Below are 20,054 nucleotides of genomic sequence, written 5' to 3'. Positions count from 1 at the left end.
CTCATACAAGACTTCTTTCTTTTGACACAAGGTCTTCCCTTATCTCTCAATCTGTGTGGATGTATAATACTGATACCAGTCTGCAAACAAAAGAAAGTTAGGGTTGGTATACTTTAAATGCACAGATCAAGAGAATAATGAAAAAAATAATGATACAATAAAGTAAAAGGACAAAAGTATATAACATCTTTCAATGAAAAGATTCTGAAAACAAAAATATCAGACAATGGAAAAAGTTAAAGCATTTGAGATCTAGACAAACCTTATTTTCATACTCATCAATGTCTCCCAATGGGGTTATTGACCATGAGTAGGTGGTCCTATAGTAGTCCACGGTGTATTATTTACTGCAGTACCTGCACATTATTGATGCAATGATCATCATTCATTTACTGCATAACCATATTTAAGTGTAAATCAGTATTCAATTTAAACAAGCAAACCACAACAACATTGTTGATGTAAATTTACTTACTGGGCCCAATCAGGATTCAAAGGGAACAAGGCTTTTACAGCATGTAGGCAAGGGAGCTGCCTCAACTGCCACTGTCTACATGTACAAGTTTGTTGTTCTACTTTTACCACAAAAACTTTGCCAGTAGCTTTGTTGGTCACCTCATACAGTTTCAGCTCTTCAGAAGGATCACATTCATAGTTACCTCTAAGATTGGACATCACCTCAATGAGATCCTTTCCAGCAGGAACAATATCACCAAATTGCCGAGTTGAAGCAAGCTTTCTTATTTTTGAAAACAGCACCATCACCAAGTGTGTGTACATATCAACCATCTGAGTGAGAGGCTTGTCTCTGATCTTGAGGGACATGTTATTAAAACTTTCTGAAAAGTTGGAGTAGATGTGTTCACAAGAAACATCATAAGGAAATCATGATCTTGTCCAAGACTTTGGCTCTGCATCATTCAGGTACTGGTATGCTTTGGGATCTATCCCTGCCATTTCTTGCATGGCATCTTAGAAAATATGTAGAGTATCTAAGTTAAATCATTAAACTAAAAACATGACAATTAATTCATTACTATTGAAACATGCCAATTCATTCATTATATTGAAACATCATTCAGACATTACCTCCCAGTGTTTATACTTGTATGCCTTGGCAGCCTGCCAAAAAAGGTATGTTAGTCTTGGATTTCTGAATCCCTTGGTCATGAAATTCAAGTAAAGATGCCTGGAAAAAAAAACAAGTCAAACATTAACAGAGATACAATTACAAATGTGTGAATAAGGAAATAAAAAGACAAAATGCATTTACCTTAGGCAGTATCTATGATTGGCCAAGGGAACAACCTTTTAACTGATTCAAGTATGCCCTTCATTCTGTCAGAAATAAAGGTAAGTTCTTCCATATCTCGAATCCTTTTCCTCAATTCTTTCAACATCGGGAACCAGTTTTCTTCATTTTTACTTGTACTAAACATCACAAAAATTGGATATACCCCATTCTGACCATCTATACCAGTGGCTGCAAGCATTGCACCACCTAGCTTACCATTTATGTGAGATCCATCTAAGCCAGTTACCTTCCTACAACCATTCATAAAACCATTTATCTGTGCATCATAGGCTAAAATGACGGACTCAAATTTGTTATCTTCACCCTCTTTGGTCCAACTGAAATGTCCTATGTTGTTTTGGTTCAAAGAAATAGCAGCTGTGACCAGTTATGGTGCTTTTGTGTAAGAACTCTCAAAAGTTCCCTTCAACTCTGCTAAAACCAATTTTTGTGTACATAAACAAACCAAATATTAACATTTCACACATACAACAAGTTAAACTAACAAAAAAAAAAACTTAGACAAGCATTAGAAACATACTTTTGCATCATTGGAAACCCAATATGGTATGTCAGTTTGCAACTTGGGACTAATGATATTCTTGGCTATATGCTCTTCCTTGTCCACTGGTGAACCCACGTCCATAGTCTTTAAAAAATACTTATCTACAAATTTGGCATTGCATTTTTTGATGTGGTTTGCATTCAGATTTTTACAGGTGTGTTTCATGTTACACTCTCTTACTTTTATTGTGCCTTCCTTTGGACTCAGTCTTGCATTCACTTTCCATTCACATCCTTGGGAACCCTTGTTCACATAGTATGCATAATGTATAGTCCTATCTCCATTCTTCACTTTAAAATCCTTATGTTTCAACACTGAATATTCCCTTAAATGATCTCTATAAGATTCTATGGATCCAAAAGCCATACCAGAACTTATTTCCCCAAGTTCAATTTCAGGAATGTTTTCATTTATCATTTCCAGTCTTTCTTGTTCCTTTTGTTGTCAAAAGTCTTCTTGCCACTTAGTTTCATCCTCTTGGGTGACATCATATATGGGAACCAAATCATGTGAAGTTTCATTCACTAGTGCATTCTGCTCTTCATATTAACCACCTTGATTGAAATCTTCATTACAATCATCAGGCTCATTACCAACATCTATACCTCTAGCACACATAGAAACCCTATCTTCATAAATGAACTTTTCTTGTGTTTCTTGATCTTCACTATCAGCTTCACTTTCATCTTCACCCTCCTCTCCATCTTCATCTGCATGTTCCTTAAACAGAAACTCAGGCCTATCATCAGGATGACACTCATCTGCATGTACATTAGGCAAATTCACCCGGTCATCTTCATACCCCTATTCTTGATTGTCTGCAACAGATGCATGTGTTGGAATATCTCCATACCCATGTTCTTGGTTGTTTGCAACAGATGCTTGTGTTGGAACATCTTGCTCTTCATGCACAAAATCAAGTCTTGTTGGTCTCATATCAGGCTTCTTAACATGGTTGTTATCCTGTTTATTGAGTCTTGCACTCCTCCTAACCTCAACCCTTTTACTCACTAATTTCTTCTTCACTGGACTTATCACCTCAGTCATACAACTCATCCCACTAGCAGTATCACAACAAAAACCCCATTCTACTGTTGTAGGAATAATTGGAGAAATCCACAATCTTACAAAATTGCTTTTATTTGGTTTCCCACTTTTCCAGAATGAATGAAACATATCTTCTGATTCACACTTATCCCATGCATTCCCATCATTATCACTAAATAAAAACAACTCAAGTGTAGGATCCATACCCTATTCACTTACCATCCTTTCCTTTATCATAGCCATGAATTTGTCTCCACTTGTACCAGCTTTACAATCATAAAAATACATGTCCTTATATATCCGACCTATATCAGTTATCCAAAAATCCCTATCTTCAATAGCCATTCTGAAACATTGAAGAAAAAAAAACAAAATAAAACAGATCAATAATCATGATCAAAATTAAAAATACAAAAAAAAAATAGCAGCAACATTTTGTAAACCCTAATACAGAATTTTGGTATACCCAAACCCTAATCTCAGAAAATGAAATTCTCAATTTTATAAACCCTAATTTTATAAACATAGATTCAGAACCACATAACAATATAACCCTAATCAGTTATAAACCCGTTTGACGGGAAAAAAAACAAACCCTAATTTCAAAAATTGAAATTCTCGATTTTATAAACCATAATTTTTTTAAACATAGATTCAAAGCAACGATTACTGGAAATACTAAATACTAAGTCTAAATAACGATCAACATAAGTCAAAAAAATAATTAATAATTTAGATTACTTACATTTTTCAGTAAATTTTACAGTTCAGTTCTTCACTCCATTAAACATCAGCAAATTATCTCGATTCGTCTCTCTGTCGACCTATCTCTCTCGATCTGTCAACCTCTCGATCTTCTAAGTTTAGTTCAGTATTCTCCCTCCTCTCGAAATATGTCTCTCTTTCTGTATAATTTTCTCTTTCGGGTTTTGAGTTTTTGTGGATGAAACTCGATGAAGAGAAGGATAAGACATAAGCAACACAGTACGGGTTTACGTGCACCAAAATGACACCGTGTACTAAAATGACACGTGTCCGTTTTATATCAAACCACGTGGCACCAATAGATGAGTCATCAAAGGGTAAACTTGTAATTTCGTCATACACACGTGGGCAAATAAGGTTCTGACACGTGTCCAATGTTCCCATCTGCCCGTTAATTTTCTTCATGATCTGGATTCCATAAGATATAAACACGTGTCACCATAAATTGTTAGCAAGAGTAAAATTGAAATTTAGCATTGGTGTTGACTAGTCAATATGCCCCGGTTCGACCAGATATATCTCTCTAACGTTAAAAGTAATGTTTTGGGACATTTTGACTTATCTTTTGACATTCAGGGCATTTTAACAAGGTGACGGTCGGTCAATTTATCATAAGTTAAGAAAAATGTCATCATGGGTCAGGAAAGGGCTTCAGATTATTTTATGACATGTTTTTTCTCAACATCTGGAGTTTGTCTTGGTCTTTTAATTGGTGCAGTTGGTATTGCTGTTGCTGCTATAGTATATGATGAGTTGAATCAGATAAACAAGGAGAGAAAAAGTCGAAGAAGTCGTGCAGCAGCAAAAGCGAAAGATCTGTCTAAACAAGTGAAAGATAAATTGAATGCTTTTATTGACAACTTGGAAGACAAGATGGAAGACAAGTGGGAAGAATTGAAGCAAAGGTTTAAGAGGAAATAATGATGCTGCTACCAAGTCTAAATATTAATGTGAACGATCTTTTTGGTGCTAGCCTTTTTTTTGTTTTTTAAATTAAGTATTAGGTCAGTTTTGGTGATTTTGATGTCTTTTTATTTTTAATTTAGTTTAACTAAATTAATTGCAAAATTAATCGTCCCACAAATTTATTATTAACAAACCTGGATAAATTGGGATATACCCAAATTAATTGGGATATACCTAATAATGCAATGGATTGTTCAGTGTTGGGTAGGTCCATAAAGCAAAAAAATTACTTTTCATGGGGTAGCAAATAACTGTAGTTTGAGTCGTTTTCTCTTTTCGGTATCCAAAAGAGAAATTCAATCTTATTCTGGGACGCTGTTGTGCTGGCATTTTCCATAGAGCAGTGATATTTGGACATGACATGATTTACGTTTTTTTCTTTGGAGATATATTAAGAAGTAGGCAAAAAATGCAAGGCTGCAACGCAGCTAAGCCACCAAGCAAAGGGAGAAACACAACAACTAAAAATCCTCTTTCAGTTACAAAATCAAGCTAATCTTTAATCGATGGATGACAAGGTGAATAGGTTCAAAATCGGGAAAAGTCCATACCCACCTCTTTAATTCTAGGAACCAAAAGAGTCCTGCTAGTGCTACCACGCACTTGTGATTGGTGATTACGATTGGTGCAAGATCTGAAAATTACACGGAAGTTGTCAAGTTGAAAGGATCAACCGATGCGCATTGAGAGGAAAACATAGAGTCAAAGAGCGACCAGAAAAGCCTGAGTTCAATATATATAACCGCACAAATGGCGAAAATTCTCATACTCTCAGTAAAAAGTATTTACAATCTCTTAACTAAGGATAATGGTACTACTCTGATAAATGGAGTTAATATTGATTCAAAGGTGTGGAAGAATCTGTGGAGTTGTGCAGCAGCTCAAAGGATTAAACTTTTTTCATGGAAGTGCATTAGGGGTATTAACACCACTAAGGTCAAAAGGACTCAATATAATTCATCTTTAGATACTCAATGTGATATATGCAGTCACTCTGAAGAAAACATGGAGCACATCATATTTCACTGCAAGCATGCAAGAGCAGTCTGGAAGGGTGTTGATATCAACATTGATATTATTTCAGAGCAATTCACTTCTGTTACTGGTTGGGTCATAAGCTGGTTTACTCCTGACAATTATGGCATTGAAGAAAGGATGTTGTATCTGTATATGATTATAATATGGATACTTTGGAAAGATAGGTGTGATGTTGTCTTTCAGGGAGTAACGCTAAACCCAATCTCCTCTGTACATAGAATTTTATATCATTTAGCTTCGCATATGCATACATATCCTACTGCTAGCTTAAATCCAAATATCTCGTACATAAAAAGTTCTGCTTCTAACTGGAAAACTCCACCAGTAGGTGTTGTTAAATTTAATGTTGATGGTTCTTTTGATTATGAAACTAACAAATATGGTATTGGCATTGTGATTCGTGATCACTTAGGTACATGCCTTGGAACCAAAGGGAGTCACGGAGATGGAGCACTGAATCCAGAAGTTGTGGAGTGCATGGCAGTACGATCGAGAAGCTTTATTTTGGGCATTGAGGAAAAACTTTTCAAGTATCCAAATAGAAGTTGATGCCAGACTAGTTATAGAGTCCATCAACGAAAACAGTTCACTCATTCAATGGGAGAACAAGAACCTAATAAAGGAGATACAATATCTAATCTCCAAATTTTTAATTTGTGTCTTTATTTCTGTTTCTCGTGATGGTAATCAAGTGGCTGATAAAATTGCCAAGACTGCAAGATTATCTTCAACTCAGTTTGAGAATTATGTAAACTTTGATCCTGATGTTCGGAGTCTTCTAACAAAAGATCTCAAACATAGTTAAGCAATGAATTTCTGTTTTACCAACAAAAAAAAATCGCTATACTGAAATATACATGAAGTACCTGATCGCTTAGCAAGCTAGCTCGATGATAGAAACTTTGAATAGTAACAAAAATTAAGTGCCCACACAGTGCCGTTATGTAAGTGTTAGTAAATACTATGCATCACCACCACAATCAGCCAGTACTGCTGGTCTCTCGAGTGTAAATGCCTTCTGACCACCGGGATAACCAGCCGTATCACCAGGATTTGGATCAACATAGCGGAGCACTACCAAGGCGATAATAAGAATGGGGAAACACAAAATTGGTATGATCATAAGATAAAACCGGGGATAAAACATAGAGCTCATAGACCATGTGAATGCTCCAAACACAAACATAACTCCCCCCTCTTCCATCCATCTGGCCACCGATGGAAAATCATGTGACATGACCACTCCAACGATAATAAATAATGAACCATAGCATAGGAAAAGCAATGGTATCGCAGCTACCGGTGAAGAGTATGCCCAGACTTTCAGACATACAAGAAGGGTGGTCGTAGGCGCAACTACCGCCATAGTCATCTTCCCAAGTTCAAACTTCCGAAAAGGGACCCTTCGAGGGTGATTATTCGCAGGAACTATCCTGCCGTCACCCATCTCAAGGTCTCCGTCTTTTTTTGGTTGATAAGTGTGGTTATTCATGGTAGAGTCCGGTGAGGATGACATACCTGACCCTGAAAATGGGGATGAAGAAAACGAACTCTGATCATCGTTTTCTTCTCGTTTTCTACACCTTGAAACCAGAGGTGGGGATGGATAAGATTGGAACTCAGTCGGGGATGAATGGTTTAAATAGACTGGTGGATCATTGTTTGCTTGCTTATCATCATTGATACTAGCCGATACCATGAAGGGACTTGGTCGAGAGAGCAAAATGAGTACTGAATCTACAGTTTGGCTAGGGAGCTATTAGTGAATATGGAGGACCGTGGTTTGAGATGAACAGATAGGTGGAAAAATTGGAAAGGAAACAAAATCCATGAAGATTAATTGATCATCTAATTAAGCAGCTGAATCAAAAAAAAAAGAAAGAAAACTTTCTATTATCTGTATATATTTGATGATCAATCTTCTTTTTTTTTTTTTGAAGTATCTGATGCTTTCTTATAGCTTGAAGGTATCAATGTTAATCCTAGATTAGATCCATATATAATTTATGTAATTAAGCATCATGCTCAAGTCAGATCCACGTATGAACTCATCTTCTTCCTCTGGTTCTGTTGATGTCAATATGCACGACTTCTTACAGTTCAAGACGTGCAGTAACTTCCTTGGGAAGAAAGCAATAAAAAAAATCTATTTTTTTTCCCAGAATTGTGATAGGTCGGTTGTTTGTCCAGTGTCAAGTTTGAGTCTTTCAACCGACAGTCAACGACTAGCTTGACCATGACCTAGGTCAGTTCTTTAAATGCTCCCAACCCTGTTAAAGACTTCAATTTAAATGAGCGTAGGTTTTACCGCCAGAAGCTAGTTTTGCAACTTTTGTCAGAGCTTTACCAAGGACTCTCCATTGCACTTAGCCCTGATTACCATTAAATCATCTGATACTGCATTAGCAATTAGGGAGCAATTATAATATTCGCAAACTGAGACTAGCAAATTCCAGTGACAACTTGATAAGAAAAATAAAAGAGATTACCTAATGAACCATGTAACACAAAAGAACATACAGCAGGGAATACATTATCGGAACACCCCTCTGTGCAATTCAAAACCAGTCATCTCCCAGTATCTTCCTTGTATAACTTGGCTGCTTGAGGTTATATATCCCAATGGCGCGAAAGTTATCAACACGAACATTTCAAAGAATTATCTTATTTATATTGACCTGATCAACACGTACCTATACTGACCTGATCAACACATACGTCGGCGAGAAAAATCTTATCCATGTATTTCGAGCTGCGTAAAGAAAACAACATATTAACATACAGTGCATTATTACATTAATTGGGAAAAATTCCTATATTCCTTTTCTTAATAATCCCGATGCTTTAATTCGGTTATCTTCTCCATTGTCAAATCTCACCTGGTTTGACCCAGGAATCAGATGCCGATAACGACACAGTATATGGTATGAATGACAAGACGTGCAAGCATGACTATGTGCGTAACTAGACGCGTTTGTAACCGCGTAAAACTTAAATTATAGCTTTCACAATCATGACTTAGCAGAAGTTCAAGGTTTAAATAATAAGTCTTTCCTGAGAAATGGCTCTATTCATTTTTCCCGGTTGCATCAGTAGCCTCTTGGCTCTTAGGCAGTCTAGTAACCATTCGAGCATCTCAATGATCAGATTCAGCAAGTATTATTTATAGCAAGTGATTTAAATTTGTACAGCTGGTTTTTAATATCCAGTCTCGTACGTTAGTTCACTGTCCACCATGCTGATAATCTTGAGGAGATTAGAGAGTCGAAACAAAACTGAGGAAGTCATTTTTGGTTCGGCTTTTGCTATAGTTATGGTTTTAGTTCAGTTGCCGTATAAAAAGGTTGATGGCGGGGACCTGATACCAACCATACTTTTTGGTAATCACCAAGCTTATGTATTTCATAGTTTTCTTTTATCAGTGAATTTTGCATTCACAGCAGCTGTTGTTACGATATGTACCCGTGAAGAGTTCCCAAAGATAGCCAGAAACACTAGACTTGCCGCTCTTCTGTTTACAGCTACCGCTTTATCAATATTAAGTTGGCTAATCGTAGAGCCACTACAACTTATAATTTAGCTTCATCTCTCTTATGGTAGCTACACAAAAAATAAATGCAGACAAGGAATTAAATTTTTGCCGTATATATATATATATGTACGTAGTTTTGGAGCTGTTGTACTGTGTGTGGTGTTTTAGATGCTTGTATTAGTTGTATATACTGTGAATGCTGTTGTACCGCTGTATTGACTAGATGCTCAAACGATCTAAATTATTTTTATTTTTTTTAAGCAAAGTATCTAGATTATGTATAACCAGTTTGGGGTTGTTTGCTTCTTTTTTTTGAGAAATTGAATCTTATTTTGACATGCTGACATTTTCTCTAGAGCACTGAAATGGCGAAGGACGCCAATGACTAATTTTTGGGGGACTTAGAGTTATGTTTTGAGTAGAGTTTTCCAACGCCCAAAATTAAGTTAATTTGTAATCGATGGACGACAAAGTTCCAGTTAGAGAGATGCGTTTGTGAGAAAAGTCTATGTACCTCGAATTTTTCCATTATTTTAGGAAACAAAACTAGTCCTTCTGTTAAGCACTTAAATGCATGACAAGATAACGAGCATGTACTTTTATGCCCGTCAGATCTTAATGTGCACTCCGTGATAATAATTAAATTTTTAAGCGAAAAAATCGTGTTGTATATTGAGGTTTTGGGATTTGCCCAAACAATCCGACTAGTTTGGGAAAGATGCATAACCACACCATGGTCGAGGAATTTCTCATAAAACCGTTCTATGTAACGTTAGGGATAGCGAGTGGAATCTCGATTGGTGTTTCCATTGGGTTTTTATTGATCGGAGGTTTGATAGAGTTGAAAGATTGGAGGAAAAGACGAAGTCTTGCTGAGAAACACAAGGTTAAGGAATTAATCAAGGAGGAGATAAACAAGGCACATAACAAGGCGGGGGCGGACTACAGGGGCTTCAAATTCCTATGAATGAAGAAGCGTATGAAAATTTGAAGCACTTGCAAAGCAAAATCGGATGTTTCGAGGGAGGGATGATACTGATGCTGCTGGATCAGTAACCTCATTTACTTATGTCAATAACAATGATGGATAGTGTTGAGCATGTTAGGGTTTTAATCAGTTTCATCGGATATTTCGTGATTTTTAATGCGTTTCATATAATTCATTAACACGGTTTAAAGCATTTCCCTTTCGTCTTTCTATCTTTGTTTCAGTAACATGGCAACCACAACTGCAAATATACATCCATTTTTAAGCTCAGCAGCTGCTGAGCCCAAGCAATTTCATGCTCAACTTGTTCTTTTGTACTGGGAAGGAAAAATGCTCAGAATGCCAAACTTAAGCCTAACCATGAGCCTTAATTGCCGCCCCAATTCCAAGCACGTTAGAGCTCAGTCTTAGCTAGATCAATATCTGTAGCCTTGCCAACTGCACAGTTAAATCTCCAAATTTCTTCATAAAAATGTGTTTGATTCTTGAAGTCAAGTTTAAACATGTGTACCGGAAAGAGGGATTGTCTTATAATATCGTACACTCAAAAGTATTTAAGTCAGACAGCTGACAAAACATTCTACACAATTGCATCACTTCCAGTTGGATAATCAGGTATTTATTTCAAAAATCTTATTCAAATGTTTTGTATCCCATCAGGTTCTTGGAGAGTGTGTTTTACCCCAGAACAGAAAAAGAAGTAAACAAAAAGACACCAATATGCCCCAGTAAGTAACCAGACAAACAGGTAACTATTGGAAACATTCATATGAAGTTTCTGATGTCCAATGACTTCACATCAACCATTGGCTCGTCCTTGAACTCCTCCCTGAAATAAACAAATGTCAGGAATGATTTTCAAGAGCATTCAAGTACCACCATACCAAATACAAAAAGCAAAACAGCGTACCTTTTCTTCTGTGTTTCCATTGCCTCAAGAGCATTTTTCTTGAGGTCCTCTAGCTGGGCCTTTGCAATGCTCAGCTCGAGTTGTTCTTCATACTTTGGCAGCTCTTCTTTACGAATGCCAAGACTAGTTTAAAATAGAAATGAGCAACGTAAGAAACAGAACCTCGTATGTAAGGATGTACTTAACCTAACGTCATAATAAATGACAGACACTTGTAAAGCAGTCCTGCTGGGTTAATATTTGTAAAAGATAAGAAATTATGATGGAAAAATTAGCCCATCACTTACGTCTTGTTGATCTTGTCAAACTCTGCTACGAGAAGGGCCATTCCCTTTTTATCATTCCTCATAAGTGGCTTTTTAAGGTCTTTCTCAATTTTCTCCAATGCATCAATCATCAAAGCCTCAGCACCAAGATCATCAGTGAGACCTCTCCTGCAAAACAAAACAAAAAAAAAAACATAAATGACCACGCAAGTCGATCTGAATTAAATAACATTCAGCAGAAGCAGAATTCAAACTTGTACTGAACTGTGTAACTAGGCAAGATTTAGAATCAACCTAGTGACAAAGAATATCCATGTCTTCACACAAACATCTTCTGCAGCTAGTGTTTTGTTTTGTAAAGAATAATCTCCAGTTATATGATAGATAATGGACCTTGGTTTTTGCAGTGCCGCAATAAACTATGGACAGCTTCTCAAACTGAGACAACTAAATCAGTCTTCATGCAACTACCAAAAAATGCTTAGATGTATAAACTCTGAATATCCATGATATATATATACATGTGTGTGGTCAGACCAGTAGGAAATTCAGTCCTAAGCAGCAGAATGGAAAGTAATCAACTTCATATGTAAAAGGAAGGGTTGAAAGAGCCACATACTTAATTCGGATCTCCTTCAAGGTCAATAGATATGTACGTGCATCTGGAATATCTTGAGTCTTTTGCTGAATGGTAAATTGGATCCTCTGTGATTCTGAGAACAAATCTGCCCTGCAGGTCATTAAACACACACAAAATTAAGAAAAATGTTTCAAACAGTTAGAAAAGCCTCCTCACGATTTGAAGATCTAGAAACTTCATCCATGACAAATAGCAATCATTTCTGACAGGACAGGTAAACCAAAAAACTCACATCATGACAGTATGTCTAGCAAAATAGCAATCATATCATGAGTCTGGCAACTGTGGTCAGGATGGTATCTAGAATTTCAGCAAAGCAATGCAACTGGGATTTAAAGGATTAACATTGAAGCGATATTTATACGATCTTGGGCTCTATCTGGTTTAGTATTTAGGTGATTCTCTTTCCGTTCCTATATAAATGGCTATGTGCAGCATTTCCACGATATTGTTATGATCAATTAATGGGACTTGGTCGGAAAGTGTTCTTGACTCTATCATTCAATGTTCAGCTTTATTTTTGTTGCGAAACATAAACATACAAGGCCTCGGCATAATGATACAGAACATCCCATTCTAAAAGCTAGAATAGCAACATATGTGGACTACACTTCAGAACAATATACATGGACACAAGTATACTGATATTTTTAAAGGTCCACAAGTCTTCCAAAATGGTTCTACTTTTGCGGAGGATGATATGTATGAAACTTACAAAAGATAAGATAACATTGATATCTATGATTCACTGATTCTATATAATGCTACACCTACAAAGCAGTATGCTCCCTCTTGTTTAAAATAAAGCATCTGTTTTAAAATTCATCCCATGAAAGCTACTAATAGTTGAACATAAATGACCAGTAAAGCAGCTGAATGTCTTACTTTTCTCTTATAGTCTTCATGACTTTTGCGTATTGCGAGACTGCAGTTGGATCCTCTGGATCAATTGTGATCTTTTCCGTCCGAAGTACACTCATGGCAGTCTCGAATTTGTTCTTAACGTCCAAAAAAATGTTCTTCAGCATCTCTTTCAAACAAACATATTAACAATAATCAGTATGATACATCACAAATCAATTAACATGTATAACCATGAACAAAAAACCTACATAAAGAAGCAAACATCGTAAAGAATTAGTTCACAAAAAGTTATTCTCTACAAGAAATCTTCCCATACGAACCTCCAGATTAAGCTTATGTGCCTAGTTGTATGGACAGATACTAGAGAATTGAAGGAGAACATCAAAAAAGGGGTGGCAGAAAACTAAAATGCAGTGTTTTAAAAAACGTTTCGCTTCACACTTTCATACGCGCTTTTTTGCGCTTTGCTAAAACATCGCCCTAATACTCACGCTTTGCTATTAGGTTTAGTATGTCAGTTTTTTTTCTGGGCTTTAGAGCCCGATAACAGGCCTTAGACGTCTATTTAGCCTTTTTACAGCTTTATATAATATTTTAAAACCCTAAAAATTATATTTGTTCTTGTTAGTCATGTCTGGCCAAGCTAGAAAGTGTACCAAAAAAAAAAATACAGCATGGAAGTATGGTACTCATATTGATGGTCAATGGATAAGAGGATAACACACTGCCTATGTATTATAGATTTACAACTATTATTAATTAACATAATTAGCGAAGCGGGCGCTTCGCTTACGCTTTCTTTTAGCGCTTTACGCTTTGCTAGGGTAGCGTATCGCTTTTTAAAACACTGCTAAAATGAACATGAAAAGAAAACTTACGATCTCCCTTCAGGTCTGTGGCTGGTGCAGCTTCTTTGGCAAATGAACGGACTTGACCAGCATGTCCTTGTTGTAAGAGGATCTGACCAGCATACAGCTGCACAAACCCAAATAACCATTGAAAACAGAAATACAAATACAATTGGTCGGAGAAAGGGATCAAACCCAAATGGTCATCAAGAGCACTACAATGAACAGGAATAAAAGACATTGCCATTAACTAAACATATTTAACAGACACACAACAACAACAAAAAGAGAGTTCTATTCAACGTATTGCAAATAACACTTTCCCATACTTGTACTGGTTTGCTATCTTCGGCCCCGAAAATGTTCCCAGCATTTAATGGAACAATCTCTTGAAAACTACAATACCGTACGAACTATAAAAGGCTAAGTTTGAAAAACACTATGAATCGTATCTGTAAGAACATTTGTAAATTTCTAGGAATCATCAAACGCCGAGCAGCCATTCTATTCGTTGTTTAGTAGATTATTATCATCAATCCAACAAATTCTGTCACTACAGAATCTCAACTATTGAACAATAGTGCTCACTTGATGACAAAATTAACACAAATTGAGACTAACCATGCCAGGTGACTCTCAAAACTTCCGACTCACATTGATAATAATCTAACACTCTCACCTGAATCATCTCTAAAACCAACCTATCAAAATCAAACAGAAGAACCATTTCTTAGTCAAAATCCCTAGATAGCCTAATCAACCCTCCTCGAAACCTTTCAAATAACACAATCGAAAAATCCCAATCTAATCTAACAGTAGCATAATTTTCTGAGCAAAACACTAAAATATAAATAATACAAATCAAACATTTCACATCCCTACAGAACAACGGGAAAAAGGAAAAAAAAAAAAAAAAAAACACCAAAATCAAAAGAAACGAACTAGATCATAATCTAATAGAACTCAACTCATTCTAATCAAAGAAAATTTCAGATACAAGAAAAACTGAAAACCCTAGTTTTCGATCTAACAAAAACAAAACAATACGAAATGAAAGTCAAAATGGGTCGGGGGAAAGAAATTACCTGTCTAGATCTCGACATGATACGAGAAGCCAACGCCATTACGGAAATCGACTGTGTACTGATTTGTTCTTGCTAGAGAAAAGGAGAAGAAGGGAGTTTCTTCGTCTGTATGATTTTGATAATGAGGGAGGGATCTACTAGTGTTATCCCTTTTGTTTGCCCTAGCAGTACTAATGCGAAATTACAACACCCATCTAGTATGTGTAAAAAACAATCAGGATTCAGGGTCGAAATTACAAAAATGGGCATTTCAAAGTTGAGATTTTCTAAGCATGACACTGTCATCGACATTACAACAAGCATATCTCAAAGTGAAGCTTGTACGGTTGAGATTCTAAGTTTGACACTCTGACCGCTAGTCAACTGTAAGGCTAATCCACAGTTGAGATTTGGGATCTTTCTTTAGCTAATCCACAATTCAACGACGCAATGAGGTGTGCAACCGAGATAATAATCCATGCGATTGTTAAGGCTAATCCACATATTAGAGGTATCAACTTTGATCTGCCTCATGTAGTCGCTGCAGCACCTGAACACCAAGGAGTTGAGCATGTTGGTTGTGATATGTTTGTTCATATTGCCGAGGCTGATGCTGTTATCATGAAGGTTAGCCCACTCTTTTATCTTTTGTTTATGAAGCCAAAATTTTATAGCAGGATGCCAAATAGTCATGTTAGTCCAAATATAGTCATGGGAAAGAAAGAACTGAAGTCGAATGGAAGATGTTGTTGAACAACGCAGGCTTCCCCCGCTGTAATATAATTCAGATTCCCGCATTTCCTTCCATCAGCGAGGCCTTCCCAGCATGACAATGAAGGAATTATGTGAATCAATGTTTGGTTTGATGTAATTGTCTGTTTAATGGATTTCATCTGTCTGTTTAAAGATAGAAAAATGATTTCCATGTTCATTATTTGGATTCAAACCCATTTCACATTGTTCAGTTGGCACCTTTAATTGTTAATTTGCTCTCATCTGTGATGGATCCAGTAAAACATAGCATATACAGAATACACATTGCCAAGCAAAGGAAAACAAGATCATTTTGAGATAACTCGCATGAACCTGCTCATTGAAGAAAATATACTGGCTGCTTAACCGAAAAGTGAAGGACCTTTTTCTGATTTTTCCTCCACCTCGCCGAATATTATCTGCAGAAGAATAAGAAATAAGACGGTTATTTAGCGTAGACACAAATAACTTCTAATCCAGTTGGGCTGATGAAATCAAACCATCAAAGAGTGAATTTAGACCAAATCCTTATGACCAGCAAAAAAGGTTTTCGAGGTTTTTGTAAAACTAACAACAGTACGTTATCTGTTTATGGTCAGAATGTTTTTATATAGAGAACAAAGTGGAAGCTACTGCACCATTAGTACTATGCAAGGAAAGTTATAAAACAAAGAATAACACCTCTCTTGGATTCTCATGGTCAATGCATATGTGAAACATAGAGAGAAGGATCTAAGTATAATGCATGTACAGTTTTGACGACATTTGATTATGGCTGAAAATTAGATATGTTAATGTATAACAAATGAGAATAATAATAGTTGAACAGTCAAAAATTATTTATTGGCATCTTACCTCAAGTTCCTCTGAATCTGGACGGCTAATTTGTTCTTTTGCTAAGAGATATCGGTTCGGTCTATCCTTGTCATCATAGAACACCTTCCATGACCTGAAAAAGAATACAAATAACAAAGAGCAAGTTATGAACACAAATCTACATCAAATTAACGCGAAAAGAGTGCGAATTTTGAATTTTGGTTTTAGAAAAGATTAGCATTTCATTCTCACTCTGGATAGCATCTAAACACTGCTCCATTGGGCAGTGGTCTCATAGAGTACACTGTCGTGAAAGTGCTGCAAGTAGATGAAGCAATAATACTCAGTAAGTAGCATTGTCAAATTATACAGAATGGATACATGCAACTCGAATTTCGGATACTGTAATCTATCTTCATTTTTCATGAAACAAATTCAGAAAACAAAAAAGCTACAACAGAAACCAATAGGAGAAATGCAGAGCAAATTGCTTTACCTTAAGAAGTATCGCCGTAATTTCCTAACATTGAAACCGACGCCTACGTCCGCGCTGTACAGACGTGGATTCCACATGATGAGAGGCCTTGGCTGATAACAGAAGAATTAGGAATCTAGTGTAAGGAAATGCAGCCTTCCTAGCCTGAAAACTGTACAAGAAAAGATATTGATATGGATATTCCTTTTTGAGAAAATTCAGAAACAAATAGCCATGACTGATTCTGTTACATATGTGATGTTCATTACACATTATACGCTCTACACCAAATTTACTACGCAAGAGGGAACGTTTCATCAAAAGTATTTCTGCCTCTTGGTGCTCTCACTTTCATTACCTTACGAGCTAAGGGATTTTAAATGTTAACATGTTTGATAGTTTAATATTATGAAAAAGGTTGTGCATTAGGAAATCAACAGGAAAACAAATGAATATGTACTGCAAGTAGATGAAACAGGGTGTAATTGTAAATTCAGTATTATTACTTCATCTACGTCGGGATCATCTGATATACTGGCTGCAATTTGCTCTACGTATTCCAACATCTGATAATCAGGAACCACCATAACCACAATTTCATCGTCTTTATCTACAGGCTTTCTATCACTTAAGCTGCAGAAAAGAAACAAATATGTTCAGCACAGAAGGCCGCATAATGAAATAAAAATATAAACCGAATCATATGCTACAAATGCAATAAAAGAATGCCAAGAGTAAGATGTGATTTATTTTTAAAGCATGTTATTTCACAGTGTTCAGAATTAGGAGTAGTATGTCAAGTTTTCAACGTCTAGGTTTGGCTCCTTTTATCTTAGTATTGTTAATATGTTTTGTTTCAAAATGTTCCGGTCAGAGCCTAGATGTTTCTTCTTATCTGTGTCAGAGTGTAATAGTAAATAAGTTCATCATCCAGCCAACACAATCAACAACCTGAGACTGTAAAACAGCTGAATATATCTCAGGATTGACACTTTTTAACTCCCGGTAGAATCAATACAGTAAGTTCTGAGGTGAGGCTCATATTTGCTTTCTAGATCCGTGCTAGAGATACACAAACCATAAAACCAAGGAAATTACATGTTAGAGATTACCTAGCAAATCCAAAAGCTGCATCTTTCCACTGATATTTCAGAAGTGCAGCTGCTCCAGCATCCGGGTACACTGCTTTTACTTTCTACAAGTACAAACGGGCATTGCATAGTTCAATAGAAGCACTTATTTTAAATTCAAGGGATTATATTAGGTGTACAAAGTATAAGTTCAAGTTTTTGTCAAAATAAAAACTTATATATAGATGTTTGTTGGACACCTAACTTGACACCCTGTTTCTTCTATTAACGTATCCACGAAAATCCTTGACAATTCCCATAGCTCAGCTTGGGCCCCTTCCTCATCAAGAAATTCCAACTGTGGAATTAAAAGCTCAACCTGCAAAGGGGGCAAATTTTCCACGATATAACTACAATATCATCATGAAATAACCAAAACTTAGATTATATGACAGAGGATTAGAACTGAAATTGCTCATGGAACTTTCTCCAGAAAGATAAAAAAAGTAGAATGTTGGATGATCTTCACATGGTGGAACAAAACGAGCTGATTAAAAAAATCCAACAGTCTAAGATGGAATGCTTACTATAGCTCTTGCTCCTCCTACAGAGACAAACTCCGCAGCAGCAACACTTGATTGTCGCACCGCACCCACCAAGTCAGAAGGTAAGCAACTGTCAAGAATAACAATTAGATGTTTCGACTTATACCATTTGTTTACAACATTTCATACAAGCCTTCTGTAATAATCAAGTCCTGCCTTTAAATCTCCTTTTGCAGTTCTTATATACAACTGCTACTAGCATAAGATACTAAAGCATTATTTTGTACGTTAGAGACAACAATGAAAGTTTTCATTTAATTGAAATGTAACTTTAATAATCGTTTTAGCATGAAAGCTAGGTGTTCTGGTGGTCCTGAATGCACTTTACAAACACAAGCAGCTAAACTACAACTCAATTCTGCAACGGATAGTTCAAAATGAGTTCAACTAACAATCTACCCAGATTATTTGCTCCCAGATTATTTGCTCCATTATCAAAGTATCAATATCCAGTTAGTTAAAAAAGAGCTCAAATTTCTTCAAAATCGGGACATCCACACTCAGCAAAAACCAATGAAACTGGCTATCACATCATAAGAGTTAGATTTGTTACCCCAAGAAGGTGATTTAGGGTCAATATCGACGCTGATTACAGACATTATCAGCAGTGCTTCAAAGTCCCTTGGGAACCACACATTTCACCCTTGACCAAACTATCACTCAAGTTTCCACTATCTTTTACACTGACATTTCACTCTAAATTACTTCATAATTCATAACTAAAAATGACTCTTAAACCCCCTTTGAAAGGCATCAAAATTTCCAATCTATATAACTCAAAATATCACTTAGCTAAGACCATTATTATTCATTAGATTCTAACCTTCACAAACAAGAGATAAGCTTTCAAAAAAAAATTACCTATCATCTTCCTCTTGAATATCAACTTCTTCATCTTGTTGGATTTCCTCAGCTGTTGATACTTGGGGAGTTTCTTCACCTTCTTCACTTTGAAATTTCTCAAATTTAGCATGGGTTCTTAGTTGAATTTTTTTAGAAGAGGTAGAGGACCCATAAAAACTACTACTTGAAAGTGAAATTGTTGTCAAGGGATAAGAGATCTTGGTTCTGTTTGTAGAATTTTGTGAATGAAAAGTTCCACTGATTCTGGGAACTGAAGAAGATGAGCAACAATTAGTAGCCATTTGAGGAAACCCCAAGAGGGAGAGAGGAAGAGGAAGAGTATTTTCAAAATCAAATCATCACTCAAGTTGGAGTTTACACCACCACACTTGAATTGAATCGGGTGAAATTGATAATCGATAGCACGACAATTACTAAGGGCAAACCTTTTCTTGTGTGTTGGTCGTGGTGTGGAACCTTTTACGGGTGGCAAACCAAATAGCTCTAGGCATTGTTTGTTTTTTCTTTAACAAGTGTCCCGCACGTGTTTACGTGCAAGCTAGATCGGGGTCCATTACTTTTGGATAGGGCTGCACATGGGCGGGTATGGGCGGGTATAAGCTAAAACCAACCTCGCACCCACAGATTGCGGGGTTTTTTTTTCATAACCAACCCCGCACCCATAAACAGCGGGCGGGTTTTGTT

At 36.4% G+C, this 20,054-nt stretch overlaps 4 protein-coding genes across 6 annotated transcripts; all 4 read right to left on the bottom strand.

Moving 5' to 3' along the window:
- Positions 1-340: 340 nt before the first annotated feature.
- On the bottom strand, positions 341-2,276 carry LOC113290564. The gene is made up of 5 exons (XM_026540155.1): positions 1,836-2,276; positions 1,309-1,571; positions 1,090-1,189; positions 476-813; positions 341-356 (listed from the first exon to the last, which is right to left on the bottom strand). The coding sequence occupies exons 1-5, from the start codon at positions 2,274-2,276 to the stop codon at positions 341-343; spliced, it is 1,158 nt and encodes a 385-aa protein (XP_026395940.1).
- A 4,212-nt stretch (positions 2,277-6,488) lies between these two features.
- LOC113285502 lies at positions 6,489-8,245 on the bottom strand. 3 transcript variants are annotated; one of them, XM_026534376.1, is made up of 2 exons: positions 8,165-8,245; positions 6,489-8,072 (listed from the first exon to the last, which is right to left on the bottom strand). In XM_026534376.1, the coding sequence occupies exon 2, from the start codon at positions 7,372-7,374 to the stop codon at positions 6,637-6,639; it is 738 nt and encodes a 245-aa protein (XP_026390161.1). In that variant the 5' UTR covers positions 7,375-8,072; positions 8,165-8,245; the 3' UTR covers positions 6,489-6,636. The 3 variants fall into 3 exon arrangements, with proteins under 3 accessions (XP_026390161.1, XP_026390163.1, XP_026390162.1); XM_026534378.1 differs by having other exon boundaries at positions 6,489-8,066; positions 8,165-8,244; XM_026534377.1 differs by having other exon boundaries at positions 6,489-8,047; positions 8,165-8,241.
- A 2,441-nt stretch (positions 8,246-10,686) lies between these two features.
- On the bottom strand, positions 10,687-14,991 carry LOC113287056 (probable ATP synthase 24 kDa subunit, mitochondrial). The gene is made up of 7 exons (XM_026535717.1): positions 14,809-14,991; positions 13,754-13,850; positions 12,897-13,041; positions 11,991-12,101; positions 11,393-11,539; positions 11,106-11,228; positions 10,687-11,024 (listed from the first exon to the last, which is right to left on the bottom strand). The coding sequence occupies exons 1-7, from the start codon at positions 14,845-14,847 to the stop codon at positions 10,961-10,963; spliced, it is 726 nt and encodes a 241-aa protein (XP_026391502.1). The 5' UTR covers positions 14,848-14,991; the 3' UTR covers positions 10,687-10,960.
- Positions 14,992-15,687: 696 nt separating this feature from the next.
- LOC113287055 lies at positions 15,688-19,725 on the bottom strand. Its single transcript, XM_026535716.1, has 9 exons — positions 19,368-19,725; positions 18,489-18,576; positions 18,167-18,280; positions 17,944-18,026; positions 17,338-17,464; positions 16,853-16,944; positions 16,609-16,674; positions 16,396-16,489; positions 15,688-15,959 (listed from the first exon to the last, which is right to left on the bottom strand). Exons 1-9 carry the CDS (start codon positions 19,649-19,651, stop codon positions 15,903-15,905), a joined length of 1,005 nt encoding a protein of 334 aa, XP_026391501.1. The 5' UTR covers positions 19,652-19,725; the 3' UTR covers positions 15,688-15,902.
- Positions 19,726-20,054: the final 329 nt, after the last annotated feature.

The sequence above is a fragment of the Papaver somniferum genome, chromosome 6 (assembly GCF_003573695.1).
Source record: "Papaver somniferum cultivar HN1 chromosome 6, ASM357369v1, whole genome shotgun sequence".
In the NCBI taxonomy this organism is placed as follows: domain Eukaryota; kingdom Viridiplantae; phylum Streptophyta; class Magnoliopsida; order Ranunculales; family Papaveraceae; genus Papaver; species Papaver somniferum.
Note: the sequence above shows the minus strand (reverse complement) of the source record. Positions and strands in the feature narration are given on the sequence as shown.